Source organism: Diadema antillarum, unplaced genomic scaffold, assembly GCF_040938485.1.
Source record: "Diadema antillarum isolate AM-2024a unplaced genomic scaffold, OU_Dant_1.0 scf00000155, whole genome shotgun sequence".
Taxonomy (NCBI): domain Eukaryota; kingdom Metazoa; phylum Echinodermata; class Echinoidea; order Diadematoida; family Diadematidae; genus Diadema; species Diadema antillarum.
In genome coordinates this window covers 21,015-41,312 of record NW_027271044.1, presented here as the reverse complement: position 1 = coordinate 41,312, position 20,298 = coordinate 21,015, and the positions used below count along the sequence as shown (strand labels likewise).

The 20,298-nt window shown below is 39.5% G+C and overlaps 1 protein-coding gene across 1 annotated transcript; it reads left to right on the top strand.

The window, feature by feature from the left end:
- Positions 1–4,958: 4,958 nt before the first annotated feature.
- Positions 4,959–18,611, top strand: LOC139722011 (MFS-type efflux pump MSMEG_3705-like). The gene is made up of 9 exons (XM_071633338.1): positions 4,959–5,194; positions 7,994–8,112; positions 8,676–8,823; positions 9,967–10,129; positions 11,338–11,563; positions 12,061–12,254; positions 14,215–14,299; positions 16,111–16,309; positions 18,497–18,611. Exons 1-9 carry the CDS (start codon positions 4,959–4,961, stop codon positions 18,609–18,611), a joined length of 1,485 nt encoding a protein of 494 aa, XP_071489439.1.
- The last annotated feature ends 1,687 nt before the right edge of the window (positions 18,612–20,298 follow it).

Sequence of the window (20,298 nt, the reverse complement as noted above, 5' to 3'; positions counted from 1 at the left end):
AAGGAAAAAACAAAGATAAAAAAGAAAATAGAGAATGACTGGCAAAACACAAAGACACAGACACAAACACGCAAGAAACCATACATTTCTTGTAGGGATGAATGAACGTATGACACTTACCCTGGTACTGTTCATATTCCATTAACAATGCATTCAAATCGTCAAGCGAATTGCATATTGTCAGTCTCTCGTTAAATGTATTGGAATCCATGCTGCTAGAATGATAATGATGATACGTCAGAACACGGACTGTCAATTTATATTCGAGTGAACATGCAAGGTACAAAAATAGTACACGGTTCTAGGAAAAAAAAACACAGGTAAGGGTATACTCACGTGGTGTGTGATGAAGAAGAAGAGTTACCAAATGTAATCTTCTTCATCTGGCGTTTGAACTGCCATTAGCAGCTCTAAGGGGATGATGATGTCACCATCCCCATTGCGGGGCAGTCCTTGGAACATTGGTATTTGGACTCCCGGGGGTAAGGAAAAAGCCATAGTCCCCGCGGGGATATGGTCTGGCTTCAGCCAGCAACAGCTCCGTCACTGCTTTGACTGTCCATTTTTTTTTCGAACGGTTGTACTCCAGTTCTCGCAAGTTATATTTATACTGGTCAGAGCAAGGGGCTTTATGTACAGTGATTATGGTACTAGCTTCTTACATCATATTGCGTAAACTTTTTTTTTTTTTAAGGACTGTTTTAAAAAAGGAAAAGGAACGTCCACCGATCATCTTACTATAGTACACTTATTTTTAAAACTTGTTTGTTCAATCTGAGACGTATGAACTCTGTATTTCGACGAAGAAACAAAGGACGCTATCCATGGGCTAATGTACTTTAGATTTTTTTTTTTTCAAGAAAAACATAAAGACATCCGCCGGTCACCTTACTGTAGTACCCTTATTTTTAAAACTTGTTTGTTCACTCTGAGACGATTGAATTTCGTATTTCGAAGAAGCAAAGGACGATGTCCATGGGCTATCGTACTTTATAATTTTTTTTTTTTTTTAGGGCTGTGTTTTTCAAGAAAGACAAAGAGACATCCGCCGGTCACCTTACTGTAATACCCTTATTTTTAAAACTTGTTTGTGCACTCTGAGACGTTTGAACTTTGTATTTTCGAAGGAGCAAAGGGCGATGTCCCTGGGCTATCGTACTTTATAATTTTTCAGGGTTGCGTGTATGTGTGTGTGTGTGTGTGTGTGTAATGGGATGGCATGTCCACAAGATCCCTTTTGGATAATTAAACAAATCACACTGAACACTCGTACATGCAAGTAATATATATATATATATATATATATATATATATATATATATATATATATAATATACAGTGTAATTTCTAACGAACCACGAAAACTCATCTCTGTTCCTCCCCTCCTATCTCTCTCTCTCTCTCTCTCTCTATCAATCATTATTTGTGTGTGTGTGTGTGTGTGTGTGTGTGTGTGTGTAATAGGTTCTCACACAAGATCCCGTTTGGATAATTAGTTGAACGTATCACACCGAACACTCGTACAGGCAAACAATACATATATATATATATATATATGTGCAATTTTTAACGAAAGACAAAATATCATTCTCTACTTCCCCTCCTCTCTCTCTTTCTTTCAACCTTTCATGTGACGAGAAAATACCAACAGTATGACACGTCGAAACTGTAGTTCTTCTTCATATTCGATCCCAATTGGATTGCTCGGCTTCAATTTTTAATGCGTTATTGACAGATCAGATAGGCAATTGAATTATTGTTGTTATTCAAGGCATAGTGCATCGCGATAATGTAACATTATCATACACTCGTGCCAAAAGTGACTAGCAGTGTAACTTTATGTATTGCGATAGTTCTTCCACCACCTCTGGTGTACGCAAGTAAAAGTGATAAAACTCCACAGCCTCGCACAGGACTATCAAACGTTCATCCTCCCACAAATTGTCCATGTCGTACACGGCGTCCAAGTTCTCTATGAACTCCGACTCCGTCAGTTGCGATATTGCTGAATCCATGTATGTGTCTATCTTCGCTTCCCAGTCTAACCACAGACACTCGTGGTGTTTCTGACTAGGATGATTCGTTTGACAACCGTAGCATTTCTCCAGTACAAGTTCGTTGATCTTTTTCATGATCACTTTGGTGGCTGTGATGAACGGTCCGGCATAGGTCGTACGGGTGATGCAGTGGATATCATTGGGAATATCAATCAGGTTTGATCTCTCCCTCCTTTTCTCGCCGTCCTGATCTGCTCCCATCTCCTTCTCGTCCTTTCCGCTCGTCTCACTGGCCCTCTTCGATGTCACCATCTCCCGAATCTCATCTACCGACACGTGTTTGGCAGCGGGCAATGGTTTTATGCTTCTCATTTCCTTGTGGTGGGTAAGTTCAGCTTTGACCTATCGAAAAATTTATTATTATTATTATTATTATTATTATTAGCAGTAGAAGTAGTCATAGTGGATATTCATCTATAGGGGGTGGGTAAAAAATAGAAGCGCGAGTTCTGTTAGACCATTAATGATAATAATCGGGACCTTGCCAAGAAGTGCTGCGAGAATATGAATGGGAGTTGCTGTTCTCCCTCTTCCTTTTCTGCTGTTGTTGTAGTTGTTGCTTTTTGGCCTCTTTTTGCAACTGGTTAATCGCACGCGAAATTGGAAACATCGCATCACGCATCTTTTCCCACTGCTCCACAGTAAGGTTTATACCCCTCAAAGCTGCGCACATCTTGCCAAGATGATTTTGATAATAATCGCGAATGTTCACGTAGACAGTGCCTTGATATATTTTCACTACAACAAAGCGTTTTGAACCCAAGTGAAAGGGAATGGCTCCTTCCTCGAAAGTAAATGGTGACGTCGCTGACTTTCCAGCATATCCACTCGTGGAGGAATTCTACAAAAAAAAATAACAATGAAAGGAATAGAAATAACTAAAACGTAGGATCGTTTGAAACGTAGACTCATAATAATGCAGTATGTCCCTACGGCACTGTAATTAAGTGATAGACGTAATAAACTATACTTAATTTGTATTTTAATTTTGTGACAATCAACTTTTCTAAAATCATCTGTGTTAGACATATCCATCGAAAAAAAAAAACAACGATAATGTACTCACCATTGATGCCGAACTGTCACCATCCTCATTTCGTCCCTTGGAAACACCAACAACATCCCCCTCATCATTCACATAGGCACTGGCATCAGAATAACTGTAAGAGGCCATTTTCTCAGTTAACTCAAACTGCTACACGTTCAAGACAAAGATCGCAATACTGATTTTACCTGTAGAATGATCGATGTTGTTCATGTTCACTCTTTATAAATGTATCAGAGCTCATCACAATCGGCTTATTTTGCATTGTTTTCCTCTATTTTTAACAGCTTCAAGGTTATATTTTTACCATAAGTTTTCTGACCTCAGCAGTGCACTTTTCGCTCACTCTTGCATATTAGCCCTCTTCTATCAGACAACTCCTTCCTCTTCGAGGACATATTTTTACTATCGGTTTTCTGACCTCATCAGAGTATTTTTCGCTCACTCTTGCATAATTATCCCTCTTCTATCAAACATCTCCTTCCTCTCCTATTGTACAACTACGTCCTCTTCAATGTCATATTTTTACTGTAAGTTTTCTGACCTTATCAGAGTACACTTCGTACCCTCACATGTCTTAATTACCCTAGTACCTCTCACAGTTATGGCTTTATCCCGTCAAAACAAATGTTCATCGACACAGCCTCCATACTACATGTCATATTCTGTTTCACTCCCTGTCTGATATGCAAATCGATCATCAGAGTACACTTCGTACCCTCGCATTTCACAGTAGACGTCGTCCATTCATGATATACTGTTTCACTCGCTGTCTGCTCTGACCGTCGGTCATCAGAGTACACTTCGTACCCTCGCATTTCACAGTAGACTTCGTCCATTCATGATATACTGTTTCACTGGCTGTCTGCTCTGACCGTCGGTCACTGTCTGATATGTCCGGCGCTCATCAGTGTACACTTCGTACCCGCACATTTCTTCCTCACATTGCTCTCGTTCCTCCAGCAGCTCTACGGGCTTTATCCCGTCAAAACAAATTTTTATCAACTCAGCATCAATACTATAGATTTATCGATACATTCATAATTTTCTTTTTCTCACTGTCTGATTTGCCCGCTCCTCCCTATTTTCAAGGCTACATTATTACTATAAGCTCTCTGACCTCTCCAAAGTACGTGACCTGATTTTCAACAAAATACATAGCGATACTATTTTTATATTTATTACTCTCATTTTTTCCCATTTTCTCGGAAAAATCAAGGTCGAATTTTTGACATATAGACGGGCTACACTACTGAGATTTCATTGCAAATAGGTCTGTGGGTTTGTTGCAGACTTCTGGGGTTTGTAGCACCCAGCACAAAACACAAGAGTGACACTGTTGACTTCTTTCGTATCAATAATGAAACAGATAAAGTAAAGTAAGTTATAGCTTTACTGAGAGCTTGCGGACGTTATCAAAGAAGAATTGAAAGGTAGAGCTTTAACAAAAAATGATGATACAGTATCGCATTAGAAGGTGAGTGGAAGTTACATTTGATACTGCCAGCTTGAATCTAAGCTGTGATAGAAACGATCCTATGGTGTAACTTGAGTATCAACAGGATATTTGCTTCAGTCCACTCGAAATCGTGTAAGTCTGTTGTAGGCCATTTCTACTTAGTACGAGTGACAGCCATTTTGTAACCCAAGGTGTTCATGTCAAATTTAATATCTTGTTTGTTGGAAATATCTCATCACTTTTTTCCCATACAAGTATTCTTGTCTCATCTACTGATTTGTTTTGATTACTTACAACTAGACGGTTCCAGTGATTCATTTATACTGTCCTTCTACTCTTTGCAGATGATTTCTTCTGTGATGCTATTGCTGTAACATCAAAGGGGCCTTAAATCATCATGGCAACAGAAAATGGATTCCACTTCAACAGGGCAGGCGTCTATGCATCCTACGTCCTGCTCATTCTTCTGGTCACCTACCTCTTGAACCAGCTCGACCGTTATGCCCTCGCTGTTTGCACCCAGCCCATGGCGCAGGACATCGGCTATGGTGATTACGGGTGTCTCGAGCGCAAGAATGTCTCAGATTCAGAGATGCCCAAGAATGGCTGCCCAAAAAATGCAACCAGAGACGAGTAAGTCCATTTCTCATATCTTTGTTTTCATTGTATATAATTCTAATTTCTTTATGTTTTATTTCAATCAGAAAATTAGGGACTTCAGATGCCAAACATATCATGCGCCAAGTGAAACATCGTAAGTTTTGCTGTTTTTTGTGCTTTGAAACCACTCTGAAAAAAGACAGACCAGGATGTATTCGTAATTACTTGTCCCATACAAACAGTTCCATGTTGGTAGCTTTCAATGCTTTTGGTCACAGCTGAATTTGCCTTCTTGGGTTGAATACTAGACATTATTTGCAAGTCCACTTCTTCCTGAGTGTAATGGAATACCTGGGACATCACCAGAAAAGAGACCACAACTCCATATAGAAAACAAACCTGAAACTGCAATTAGTAAGTGTTTTCTTTACCAGCACCTGGTCTTGATACTCATGTGTAATGAAATATTTTTTCCCATATGCAGTAATATCTGATGATCATTAATTCCCATTACTAAATATTGCCATCTTTTATATATCAAATGTGTGAGTGTCACTACAGCCAAACAAGTCACCATATGGTCGTGAGGTCGTGACAAAGTAGCTATGCTGGTAGTTGATCAGGCTTTCCAGACAACCAGAGCTAGCTGGCATATATTGCTGTACAAGTACAAGCATCCGGCAACCCAGAGCATTGATTTCTGCCCTTCTAGCCCCATGATACAGTCCTTCATTTAATACAGTAACCTGACCCAAAAATAACTTGTATAGGTGAAATGAATACTCCAAATTTTGGTTCCTTAAATGCACTAGAAATCGTTCAGTCATAAAGATGGGATAGATGCAGATAATTTTCTTCCTCCACATCACTTCTAAAGGTTACTGAGTCAGAGTCTGTCCTTCTGATTGGTCTGTCTGTGCTATGTCAGAGATATATTCATGTCTTTTGCGATCAACTAACTCAAAGGATAGTGACAATATACATGTATGTGATAGAATTCATTACCCTCAAATTGGCAGACAGTACACTAATGGACTGAAACTAGGTAATACACACTCCATGTATTTTATTGTTGTTGTTGAAAATCAGCCTTCAAACAACACATAAATGTTAATAGTATTCTCACTGTTTCCTCACTAAATGTAACATGCTTATAAATCAATCGACTGTATTAAAGAGATCACAACTGTATTAAAGAGATCACAAAGCCGTGTACTGTACCATGTATGAGTGGATTTTCCTTTTAACATGTCTCAATCTTCAAACCCTCTTAACCTAACATTAAAAGCCTACTGGTAGAAATTGTTTTCTATATATTTAACAATGTATTCTTGATTAGGATTGCTTTTCTAGTCCACCATGTGTGCTTTTGATACTAAATGAAAGTAAGCCCTTTCAAAAGCAATAGCATACTTGCCAACTAAGAAGATTTTATCAGATTCAGTAAGATTTTTTACATTAAAAATAGCAAAATAAGATTTTCTGTCAGAGAAATAAGATTTTTGAAAAATATTTAGATATACCTTTCATGTGTATTTTCTGAAGATTGGACTGAAAGTAAGATTTTTAACTTCAGTTTGCATATAAAATGAGATTTTTGCTATCTACAAGTAAGATATTTCATCTTGAAATGTTGGCAGGTATGCAATAGCCAAAAAAAGGCAGTTAACATATGGAAACAACTGATATGCTTGCACCTGACTAGGTGTTGCCCACCTGTCACCATGGAGACACCAGACATTACACTGGCAGATGTTTTCAATTGTTCTTTGAAACAGGAGCCTAATGTTTAACTTAACATTAGGTTCCTCTTTCACTCTTGATTTCATAGACATCAAGGTGTAGAACTTTGCAGTGCAGATAAGTAGTGCATCACATGTGTCATAATCTATTGAAATCTTGGAGCACATTTGGGTGTGCATCATCAATCTCCAGCAAGGGGTGAACTTGAAACCCTGTAAATGAGTTCCAGGGCTGATGTTTTGACTACAACTAACAGTGGCGGATCCAGAGGGGGGCGCAACCGGCGCAGCCCTCCTTTATTTTTCGTTAAAAACAAAAGAAATAAAAAAAAAAAAAAAATGGAAATGAAACACGGAAGTGGCACCAGAAATATTAGTCACGCCCCCCCCCCCCCTTCACAGAATTCCTGGATCCGCCCCTGACTAATACCATACGGTATGTACACATGTGCCTATTATTCTACAGATCCATGATCTATCTTTTAGCGTCGATGGTGCTGCTTTCATAAACTGCTGTACCTTGTCATTGTCTTTGAGAAACATTTCAGAGGAGTTTCTTTAAATACAAGAGATCTTTCTTTCATTCTTCAGTTATTCATTCACTCATTCATTCACTCACTCGCTTTGGGAGGGGGCTATCACATTTTCAGCTTCTTAAAAATCTCATGATAGAGTTTTCATGAAATTTGGCACTGTGCATCACTTGGGTGATAAGATCTTCATTTGTTCAAATGGGCACCATACTCCACTTGAGGGCCCTCAGGGGAGCCAGAGCCACCAAGGATTTTTTTTTTTAATTGCTTTTATAAACAAGAAATACTCTGAGTACAAGCAGTGTTCAGTATTGAATGGACCAGCACTTTTAAGTTTGTGTATGGCTGATATAGGAGTGGCCCCCATGAGGACAGGATGGAATTGGGTTCCAGTTTACACATTTTGATCTCCTTTTCGAAAATGCATGGTTATATTTATTACAAACTTGGCAGGTATTATTGTGATACTCAGATGAATATTTATTCATTTATTCATGTATCTCTTTTATTCAGTCTTTTATTCATTTACCTATATTCTTCTACAACTTCTTTCCCAGATGTGACACTTACAAAGGACCAAATAATACTGAGGTGTGCTACTATGAAAGAACGGGACAGGGGCTTCAATATCAGATCCTGGCTGGTCCAATCTTTATTGTCATTTATACATTTGCTGGTAAGTCTCATTGAAAGCTATGACAAAGTCAAAAGAGCATAACTGAAAGTTTCATCTTAAAAGAAAGATCAGATTACAAATAAACAAAAAATATGGAAAGTTTCATATGAGAGAAATTGTTTCTCATGTTTTAATGAGGTGTCATCACTTTCCCACAGCTCTGCCATTTGTTTATTCTGAAGAAAAAAAATATGGTAATCTGTATAAATCTTCTTTGTGTATGATTTTGGTAGTACATTATCACTCAGCATTATCTTAGTGTCATTGTCTTCATTGCTAGATTATTTAAGCCTGTCAGTAGTTTGAAGCAAAATTTATAATTCCTCCTTTTGAACCTGTTAAATGAAATAAAATGATATTGAAGGTTTGTTCCCTAATTGTATACTGTAAACTTTGACCGTTGAGGACGAGTTCCGAGTATAGTCAGGCAGGTGTCTATGGGAAATGCATGTTGTAGCAAAATCAGTCCGTCCTCAACCGTACAACGGGTTAACTGTAGATTTTGACACTTTCTTGGTCATCTCCCAGAAGTAATGAAGTGCTCTTTATGTGATATTTCTCAGGTATCGGACTGGGATACCTGGCTGACATCACCAACCGAAAGATGCTCCTCGCCTTTTGCCTAGCGTTCTGGAGCTTGATGACGTTGTTGACCGGGTTTGCTACAGAATACTGGCAGCTGGTCGTCCTACGATTCGGTCTCGGCTTTGGGTAGGTTGTCAATAGCTGTGATAGTGGGGAGGCACGGTACTCTGGGCTGCAGTCTCAATGCAAGAATTAATGGAGTGTATGAAGTTTTGTTTATTTGCTTGTGACTCTAGATAACAAAGCGAAACATATCTACCTTGCTTGCAGTTATTAGATGGCAAGTGACTTCATTTCCAAACCATGGCTTTCGTCTGAAAGAACACTCTTTATTCATTGATTCATTCTGTGAAGTAGAGGAAGGGTGAACCACCCGCAACATAGACTAGTGGAAAAATGATTACCAGATATGGTAGTCCTTGTGTGACAGAATACTGGCAGCTGGTCGTCCTACGATTCAGTCTCGGCTTTGGGTAGGTTGTCAATAGCTGTGATAGTGGAGAGGCATGGTACTCTGGGCTGCCGTCTCAATGCAAGAATTAATGGAGTGTATGAAGTTTTGTTTATTTGCTTGTGACTCTAGATAACAAAGCGAAACATATCTACCCTGCTTGCAGTTATTAGATGGCAAGTGACTTCATTTCCAAACCATGGCTTTTGTCTGAAAGAACACTCTTTATTCATTGATTCATTCTGTGAAGCAAAGGAAGGGTGAACATCCGCAACATACATAGACTGGTGGAAAAATGATTACCAGATATGGTAATCCTTGTGTGAAAACTTCATGTACATTTGTAGTTGTGGGTAATATCTAATGACGAAGAGAAGAGGGATGAGTTCAATTGAAAGAAAAGAATGAAAATGTGTGAAGGACTGTTGAAGTAGCTTGGATACGTAAAAGAACCAGCAGTCAGACTTCTGGACATTGTGGAATTCTTTTCTCTTTCACCATTTCTTGCAGAGGATTCGGGAGCAACTGAGCGACTTTTACCCAGAGAATTTTATGAAGTTTTTTTTTTCCAGTTTCATTCATAGAGTGTAAAGAACCTTTTATGTTTACAAACTGAGAAAAATGAATTTATGCAAAATCATACCTAGTCTCCAACTCACATGGTGATATGGAAAAGAACGACATAGGCCTGATGTCGTTCTGACGATAACCACACCATCAGCAGATGAATAGCCTTGAAGCTATTGTCACAATTACTCTTAAAAGCTGCTGGGTCAAAAACTAAGTGGATAAAAATGATGAAATGTTCCTTCCTCCAGCGAGGCAGGATGCACTCCATTTGCTACCAGCATCATCGCGGATTATTTCGTCCCAAGTGTGCGAGGAGTGGCACTTGGTGTGTACAACATCGGCATCTATGCTGGATACAGCATGTCCTATGCGTTTGGAGATTTCATCACTGCAGCAGATATAAATGGAAAGGTATGTCTATGACATGTAGCATGACCAGAATACAACATTGGACTAGAATATATCATTTGACTAGGTGATCATTAGGAAGAGCATGGTTCATGGTTAACCCGTTGAGGACAAGTCCCGAGTATACTCAGGCATGTGTCTATGGGAAATGCGTGTTGTAGCAAAATCAGCCTGTCCTCATTGGGTTAATGTTATAGGGCAATGGTCATTGAATGCAACCTGTGTATTCCCATGGCAAGAAGATTGGATTGTGTGATCAAAGGTCATAGGGTCAATATTGAGCATCATTGATGCCAATTTGAGGTATGGAAGACCATCTTGGATATTCAGTGATGAAATCATATTCGGATTTGTGTGTGTGTGTGTGTGTGTGTGTGTGTGTGTTTTTTGAGCAGAAATAAAAAGTTGATACAGTCTAGATATGCAAAACATGCAACAGAAACCAAAAAGCATAAACTTGGGGTAGATGTGGGCAATTTATGATGGAGAAATCACACGGATGCAAAGTGATGAAATGAAATCAAGGCTGATTGGTGGAGGTAAGTTTGTCACATGAAGCATTTTGTACTTGCATATACATAAGCAATGTTTACACTATGTGAAACTACGCATAGTTTCACATAAGCCATGTTTACACTGTGTGAAACTACACATAACTTTACCACCCGGTATTTTGCCCAGTAAGTTTGGGCAGCATGACCGCAAACTTCTTGAGAAATTATACCAATGAAACTTCCCGCAGAACTTCCTGCTTGCACTTGGGAAGTTTCTTACTTCTTGTGAAACCACATGTAGTTTTGCGTAGTGTGACCGCACCCTGCTGAAGCTTTGGGAAGTTTATCAATGATTAGATCCATTTGATGTTATTTACGCACATTGTGCATTATTTTGCATGTTGTTGCACATGTACATGTTTTATATTCAAAGAGGGCATGCGGCTTTCGCCCATATGGAGCAGCCGTGTTTAAGAAACGGAAACTACAGGTAGATTCGCATCACTCAAACTGCATAGCTTTTTCATGGTCCACATGTGAACGCATGCTCAAACTTTTTGAAGTTACCAGGAAGGAAATTGCTCGTAGTTTCAGTGACCTTGGCTATGGCTATGCCAGTAAAAGTGCGTACCTTTTACTTTGGGACTCTTTCTTGCCCATTACAATGTAATTTATTTACCAGAGTTGTTGCTTTGTTTTGCTTTTTTGTTAAACCAGGGCTGGCGCTGGGTGTTCTGGATTGCTAGCATCCCAGGCTTCGTCGTGGCGCTCCTGATGGTGCTGACAGTGCGCGAGCCTGAGAGGAGGCGCAACGAGTCGCTCCAGGAGAGGGTGGACACCTACGAGGAGCTGAGCGGCATGCAAAAACTCAAGATGGTGGCCAAGTGCTTCTGTAGTCCCTCCCTCCTACTCATCTGTCTGGCTGGGTCCATCAGGAATGGAGGTCAGTGGGACAAAATTTGACTTGCTTGGGTGGGGTGGGGTTTGCTTTTTTCTTTCTTGGGAAATTACAGAAGCAGCTTAGGGCTTTAATGAGGTACTAGTAGTCAAAGAAACTTCCATCTGAAGGACTAGGTAGTGAGGGTAAGTGCTTTGTGTAGATTGTTGAGGAGCTAAAAGGTTCAGTTATGGACATTGTTTGTTAAACAGGGCTACAATTTGTTAAATTTCACTGAAAATGTATGATTGTTTTAATGTCTGTCTGCAGTGATAGATACACATATTTCTGATTTTAGATAAGAAGTGATTGTTTTGTAGTTACTGGATATGACATTTTCCACAGCTGTCATCTTTTCGTATGACTTTGCTCCTTACACTTTGTATGTTTGGGGATGGGGGTTAGGGCAGGGAAGTACTTTCCCTATCACACACAATGCAATGGCTATTGTCGCAGCACAGACTTGCTGGATCCATCACACCACCATTTTTCTCCCTACACAGCTGGCTATGTGTGGGGCTACAACACTCAGCCCTACTTTGACCAGTACTTTCCCTCCATCAGCACCGGCCAGTGGTTGTCGTGGATCCCACTAGTTGGGGGCAGCTTTGCCGTTATCTTTGGCGGCTTCATCTCAGATCGGGTGGTCAAGCGCAGTGGGACTTACGCAAGAATCTGGGTCCTGATTGCCAGCCTGGTAAGTTAATTGCATGTACATATTGGATTCAGCTCGTTAACCTTTCCATTCTTGCAGCTTTAACACCCCTGTAAATCCTTTTTTGTCATAGCCATTCTGTTACATTCTCAGGGTCTTTAAACCCGTCCATAGGGTCTTTAAACCCGTCCATTATCATATCTTTGTCTTACTTTCAATGTAGTACAAGTATCCCAATTATGAGACAGTACAGACTGGCTATATTTTTCATATGGCCCAGTGAAAAGGTAGTTACAAATTACAATTTTGTTGATGTTATGGGGCACCACAGGGAGCATGCATTCTGGTCAAAATCCGTCTTGAAAAGCTCAGGAGGGCATCATGCCCCCTTTGGCTCTTGTTTTGAAGTGACATAAAGTATTGCTTTATAAAGAAACAGAGAAAAGGACTACTTCTAAAACATGATTTGAAACCCCAAAATACTACATGTAATATGCACAAAATACAGTCATGTGCCATCCTGAGAAAGAAGAGACAATTTTTATCTCGCCCACCGGAGGTGAAGGCGAGACTAAGGGATCCAAATGGCGTCCGTCCGTCGTTCGTCATCCGTCCGTCGTCCGTCCGTCGTCCATCGTCCGTCACAAATGTTAAAGTTTACCTGCAAGACTCTCTTATGATGCATAACTTGGCAACTGTTACAGCAATGGCAGCCACACTTTGGTGATAGAAGCACTAGGGGTATCTTCATGTTATGGTGTTGTCAGAGGTCATGTGATGATGTCAAAGGTCATTTGAGGTCATCCAAAGAGTATGTGCAAGACTCTCTTTTCTATGTTAAAGTTTACCTGCAAGACTCTCTTTTGACAAATAACTTCACATAAGTTGCTTGGATTACAACCTAACTTGGGTCATAGATGCACTGGGGGTACCTTCATGTTATGGTGCCGTTGGAGGTCACAGGATAAGGTCAAAGGTCATTTGAGATCATATGTTAAAGTTTACTTGCAAGACTGTCTTATCACATGTAACTCGACACATGTTGCTACAATGGCAATCAAACTTGGGTGATGGAAGCACTGGGGTACCTTCATATTATGGTGCCGTAAGAGGTCACATGATAAGGTCAAAGGTCATTTGAGGTCATACGTTAAAGTTTACTTGCAAGACTCTCTTATCACACGTAACTCAGCACATGTTGCTACAATGGCAATCAAACTTGGAGGGAAGATGTCCCTTGGGGAGGTGAAGGTCGTCACAAGGTCAAAGGTCACAGACAGGGCTCAACAAACTTTTAGGGCCCAATGTTATGTTTTTAGGGCGCGTTTTGATTGTGGCACATAACTTTTGATCCCTATGTCCGTTTGTGACTAAACTTGGACGGTTGATGTCCCTTGGGGAGTTAAAGGTCATCACAAGGTCAAAGGTCACAGAAAGGGGTCAACAAATTTTCAGGGCCCAATGTTAAGTTTTTATGGCGCGTTTCGATTATATCTCATTACTTTTGACCCCTTTGTCCGTTTGTGACCAAACTTGGATGGTAAATGTCCCTTAGGGTGTTGAAGGTCACCACAAGGTCAAAGGTCATAAGCAGGTCAATTAACTTCTGGGAGTTATAAAAAATATTAATTCCTTGAACGCGAATGGGCGAGACACAATTTGGCGATTGCCTTGTTTTTCCCCTCAAGATGTGAGAATGTTTGTCAATGTAAATGATATTCCTTAACATGTTTTTGTTGGGTATAGCCCTGCATACTGGAAAGCAAGAAGTTTTCGCGAATTGGAGCAGACGGCCTTTTTTCACGGCACAAAATTTTTCTGAATTGCCACTGGTATTCAATGCATATAGTGTAGACAAGAACTCTCTTGTGTATTTTCATTTTGCGAATCTTGGCTCTCGCGAAATTTGCGAAGGTAGAATGCGTGCAGAAATTTATGGTCTTGCAGTTAACAACAAAATGATTATTTGTCTTTCTTGTTGCCATGTGTACCACTCCTTTAGCTTCTGGCAGCTCCGTTTGCAGCTCTGACACTGTTCCTGTCCCCTCCCTGGGCATTCGTCATGCAGATACCAACTTACATTATTGGTAGGGAACTGGGTGACTGTACCTTCATTTTGTAGACCTAGGATACAATACAGAAAGACAGTCTAGATCTAGTCCATGGATGATGTAAATTTCCTCTGCATAAATATGTGTGACGCATCCTGTAGGCCAACAGACATCCAATAATGAATGCACCGTGACATATATGCACGTTCAAAATATGCCTGTGTCACACTTGTTTCAGTCCATTGGCTATATTTGTACCATGGACTTGATGTAGAGGTCTTTGTTAGTCTTTTGCTGTAGTGTACACGGATAAAAGTAATAATTAAATGAAAGTAAATGGACCAGACTAGAACATACAGAACGCATGCACTTATTCATCCTCAGTATATGTCCTCTTGAAGAGTATGTGTCTATGAACTTTGCTATTATCATCAAACTTGTGTGCCTTTTGTTTCACACTGTTCCTGTGGTATCATTTTTGTACTAGGTGTTTCAAAAAACATTTCCCACTTTTCATTCTTAATAATTAAAAAACTATATATCAGATAGCATTGTCATTGATATGAGTGATAGCTGAATAGTGTACAATTTGGTTGAACGTGGTTTAAATATGAAAGCATAAATCAGTTTCATGAAATCCATGATTAATTTCACAGTTAGGTTCCAGAGTTTGCCCTATTTTCAACCCTCTGTACAAAATTTCACTTTGCACAGGGGTCAATGGGTGTGTATGGGAGTGTGTGGTTAACACCCTGACAATGGTCCTGAACAATAGCCAGGGTTTGAATGCTTCATTATTTATTCATGAGAAATTCCACTATCACAACTAGTCTTTATTCAGCCTCTGGCAGTATCTGTGTAAAGTCAAACGCCTGCCGATACTGTCGTTGAGTCGTGACAGTGCTCTCCCTACTTCTGAAAAACGAAATTACAATGAATACCTTCTGTTCTATCGTAAACATGGTGACAGGAAGCAAAGAGTATACACTTGTGTATATGGAGCCTTAAATTAATCTACTGTGAAACAAATTGCCCCAATGATAAATGCTGCTGAACTCTTTACCAAAAATGATCTCTTTTTATCGAAAAAGCGAAAAATCTGTCAGACTATCTAATCAGTTATAGACAGTTGTATTAAAATGAGGAACTTTAGATAATTTATTCTTATTTATATCCCAAATTTAGTGATGTGTGAAGCAAAATTTGAAAACGATTGCCAGCTGGAACGAAATGTGGTGTTTGCAAGCACTTTACCGTGCATGAATTCAGACTAGCAGTGCCCAGGGCAATCCACATGAATTATTGATTAAGCATTCATGCGCCAGGGAGCGCGAGACTGACGCCTAGTCAACAGGTGGTTCAGGCATGTCCATTGTTCAGGGCCATTGTGAGCACACACTCACATACACATCGTTGGTTCCTGTGCAAAGTTCAATTTTTGTACAGAGGGTTAAAATTTAACCAAAATCTGAAACCTTACTTCAAAATCAATCTTAGATTTAATGAAACTGATTTATGCTTTCACGTGCAAATTATCTTCAACCAAATTGTACACTATCCAGCTATTACTCATATCAATGACAGTTTTATCGGATGAATAGTTTTTGAACTATTAATGATCAAAAGTGGGAAATGTTTTTTGAAACACCTAGTATATGTGTGAGGGAGTGATATTGGTATCAATAGCCCCAAAACTGCACAGAGTGTACCCATAATATAATGAACACTAATTTCCAAACTACATCAAGTGTTGTAACATTGCTATGAATAAAGATGGACATGCTACAGATATTGTAGTAAATAGATGTCGGAAGTAAAAAAAAAAAAATGTGTGTCGCCCTCTGCAGGTGAAATGTGGGTCAGCGTGACCCTGGCGGTCGTCGTGGAGCTGGTGCCGTCCAGTATCAGGACGACGGCCATCGCCTTCTACTTCTTCATCATCAGCAACATCGGCGGCAACATGCCCCTCTTGGTACCGCCCATCAGTCAGAGCACGTCCCTTCGCGTCGCCCTCTATATCCTCTACCCTGGAGGATACGTCGTGGCGTAAGTACATGTAGCATGCTCGCCAGCAGTGCCTGCCTGCAAGTGCTTGCCTGCTTAGAGAGCTTCATTTTTGTTGTTGTGTTTAACTATGACCCATCAAGTTGCAGAAATTACTTTCTGTGATTTGATGCTCGTAGCTTTTTTGTTTAATTTTTGTCATCCACTGCTAGTATTTCCCTCCGTTGGATAAAAAAAAAATGCTCTGTCATTAGAGCCCTGTTTTGGTCATATACCATTGTATATTCTTGTTGCGGAATAGTCAAAAATATATGAATCACTGAATGTATAACCACTCCTTAAGTTGGCAACGTAATAGACAAAGTTTATTTCTGTTGCATTTTCTGACTTTATGCAGATGTGTCGATTTAGAAGAACTGCATCTAATTTCTATCAAATATTGAAAATGCAGTAAAACTGAGTTGCCAGTGAAATGATTTAAAGATGAAAAGGTTTGCAGCAACAAAAAAATTACCCTTTTGATTGCACGATGGGTTGAATGACTACAAGTTTCTTCAATACATGTCTAACCATTGAGTTGCGATTGATTGGAGACTATACAGTAGGCTATGATTCTTGAAGTGATATGCGGAACTCATGGGTAGTATTCAGTGATGCCACAAGGCTCAAATCTTGCCCAGAGTACAACATAATTCATTTAAAACTAGATATATCGCTACGGCTACTGATATGCCTCCGCCATAATGCATGGTTCTCCTTATAGGTCTATAGTACAATGTCTTGACAATGTGTGATGACAGTTTCACACAATTGGCAAAATATTAAAATGACAGGTTTGACACAAATGTGCTGAATGTTCACTTTCCTAGAACTAGGTTCAATTGGATGAATGATTAAAATGTAAAAGTGCAGGTATTTGGGGAACTGATGATTTTTACTTGACTTTTGACCCTTTTATAAGTTTATGCATTGAGTAATTTTCAAGGTATTGAGAAAAAGTATAATTTCAGTATCAAATGGGAAAATAGCATTATCTAAACCTGGCCTTTGACCTTTGACCTCACAGTTCCAAAGAGAATCACTGTTAGGTTGAACATGCATAAATATGTAAGTTTCATGATGATACCTTGAGTTACTTTCGAGATATGGAGGAAAAAGTGCAATTTAGCACTTTCACTTGACCTTTTACCTTTTGACCTTTGACCTTTTGGCAAGAAACTTCCCCAAAAATATATATTGGGTAATACATGCCATACATCAAGTTTAAAAAAAAACCCTTCAGGCATACTGCATTTTAAGGAAAGTAGTGATATTTTGAGGAGTTGACCTTGACCTTTGACCCCCTGACCTTTGACCCATGACCCCCAACTTCCCTAGATAATCACTGCCCATCGGTACAAGCATATGTACTAAGTTCCATGAAGATACCTTGAACCATTTGCGAGATATGGAGAAAAACATGAAATTTCAATTTTTTTTCACAAAATAATCTGTGACCTTTGACCTTTGACCCTGTGACCCTAAAATCCACACAAAGTATTATCCCCCAAGGATATACCCTCATACCAAGTTTGATGTAAAACCACCACACGGTTCTTGAGATATCGACAAAAACAAAACGGGACGTACGGACGTACGGACGGACGGACGGACGGACGACCCGAAAACATAATGCCTCCGGCCACTTCGTTGCAGAGGCATAAAAAGAAAAGAAGAGAGAATTCCAGCAGGAAGACCCCACATACCTCGATCTGTCTTATTATCTGTTGGTCTATTCATCCATCCATTCATAAAGTCATGCATGTGCTTAGTGTTTATCCAAATGTGTGTTCGATGAGAAGTCAAACAAAGAAAAGTGACCATTGGACCTGATGCAGTTAAACTGATGTGTCTTTCTCAATACACTGCATGTTCCAGTTTTCATGTAACACTTGTCACCAAATTATTGTAGGTAAGTTGGTAAATTTTTGTTTAGTCATGCCAGGGACCTGAAAAAAAAAATTGATCATTAAATTTTGATATGAGACTTTATTTGAATTTGTATATGTGGATTGACTGCTTATAAATCCAGTGTACCTGATATTCATGCATATTAAAGTATTGTCTATATTGGTCATCTTTGTTTTTCCTCGGTCAGTGATATTATATAGAGAGCTTTGCTGTATTCTCTATTCATATGAAGAATGATCAGAAGTTAGTTCTGTAACAATGTTTCATTCCTGCTTGCAGGGCGGCCATCTTCCTCGTGTCCATGGTGGTTGTGAAACGGGACATCCAGCATCGACAAGAGGCAGAAGGGATCAGTGTTAACCCTCTCCTCGCCGACGACAACAAGGAGGACTGATGAAGGACAAACCCTTACATCATGGGCAGTCAGTGCCTTAATCACTTCTTTGGTATATTTTCTTTGTGGAGAGGTATCTATTGTTAGGGCAAATTGTTGAGGAGACGTAGGAAAGCGTTCCCTGCCTGTGGCAAAGTGCAAAGGCTTAAAGCAAAAGTGCATTTCTCATTCTTTCTTCTTGGCCTTGTTTCTTTATAAAGTCATCTAATCAAGGAAGTCAGGACACAAATGTAGTTCTTTGTGGAATTCCATGAAGACTGCACAAAGCAAGAATATCAACTGGTGTTTTTGGGTGCGTTCGAGCGCTCTAAAGCGAACCAAAGCGAACTGAACCAAATCGTACCGTACCGAACTGTGCCAGTTTTGGAGCGTTCGAGCGCTCTGTTGAGAAAGCGTACCTCACAAGTTATTTTTAGAAAAGGTCACGCTTGTTTGTAGCAAGAATGTCATTCACCTGGCGCTTGAACTACTTACAGCTGTCCCGAACAAAGAGAATGATGTCTTTGCATTGTGACGTATGCGCATGATATGCACATGCTTTACAACGAACTTTTGGTACGCTTTGGTACGCTTTTCGAACACATCGGGAGGTGGTCCACTTTTGGCTCAGTACAGTACGGTATGGTACACTTTAGGAACGTTCGAACGCTCCTCTGGCGCGGGTACGGTATGGTACAGTTCGCTTGAGGAGAGCATTCGAACGCACCCTAAGTCGCTTCAGTGCCACTATCATTATTACTACAGGTAGTTTCCACTGTGTTCATGAAATGGGACATTCAAAAGGAGAAAAGTAGTTGGAGATGGTCAAAAGTAAAAATCCCTATGGGGACAAGAATATTAAAGGCACTTATACAAATGAGGATTTGTTGTAAGTTAAGCCTATATCACTTCTGGGTTTTTTTTTTTACTTCAGAGTAAGGAAATGTAGAAGCAAGTGGAGCACTATTGAGTGAACAAAAAAGAAAAACAGCCACTAAGAAATAAAGAAATGGATAATGATTTGTCTTGAGACCTTGCTGTCTTGCAAACAAAAACTTTTACTCACATTTTCATATGTACAGAATAAAAAAATGATCAACAGTGAAGCTATCCCAATCAAAATTTCTCTCACATCATCTCGGTAATATGTGACCCAGTGATGAAACAATGATCTTGTCTTACTGCCAGCATTAAGTTAGAGATGTGCCTTTGCTTGAAATGTGGTGCATCCTCGCTTTTGTTTCTTTAATTTGCAACTCGACCAGTCAAAACAAGCACCAAGAGCAGGTCAGATGGCACAACCTGTCAGTTATTGGAGCAGATTTCATTGATATGTTTTGCAGAATTATTTAATTTCTATTTCATATTATATCATATATGTGTATATATCTTTATATCTCATTAGAGTCTACTGTAAGTGTAAAATGTATAGCAGAGTGAAAATTTGTTTGAATTTCATGTTTTGACTGAACTGTCACTAAAGTACTAACACATTTACAGATATTCTTGGAAATGTATTATCAGATTTTGCACAAGAATACTGTAATTGGTGAAGACATAAATAGGCAGAGTTTACTGAAAATGGTATAATTGTGTGAAGAGTTCCAACCAAGCAGGGCATTAGAAGAAAGAGAATGTTTATTTTCAAAATAATGTAGTATTTGTGCTGTAACATCAAATTGTGTGCTTCTCAAAGTGCAAGAGAAAG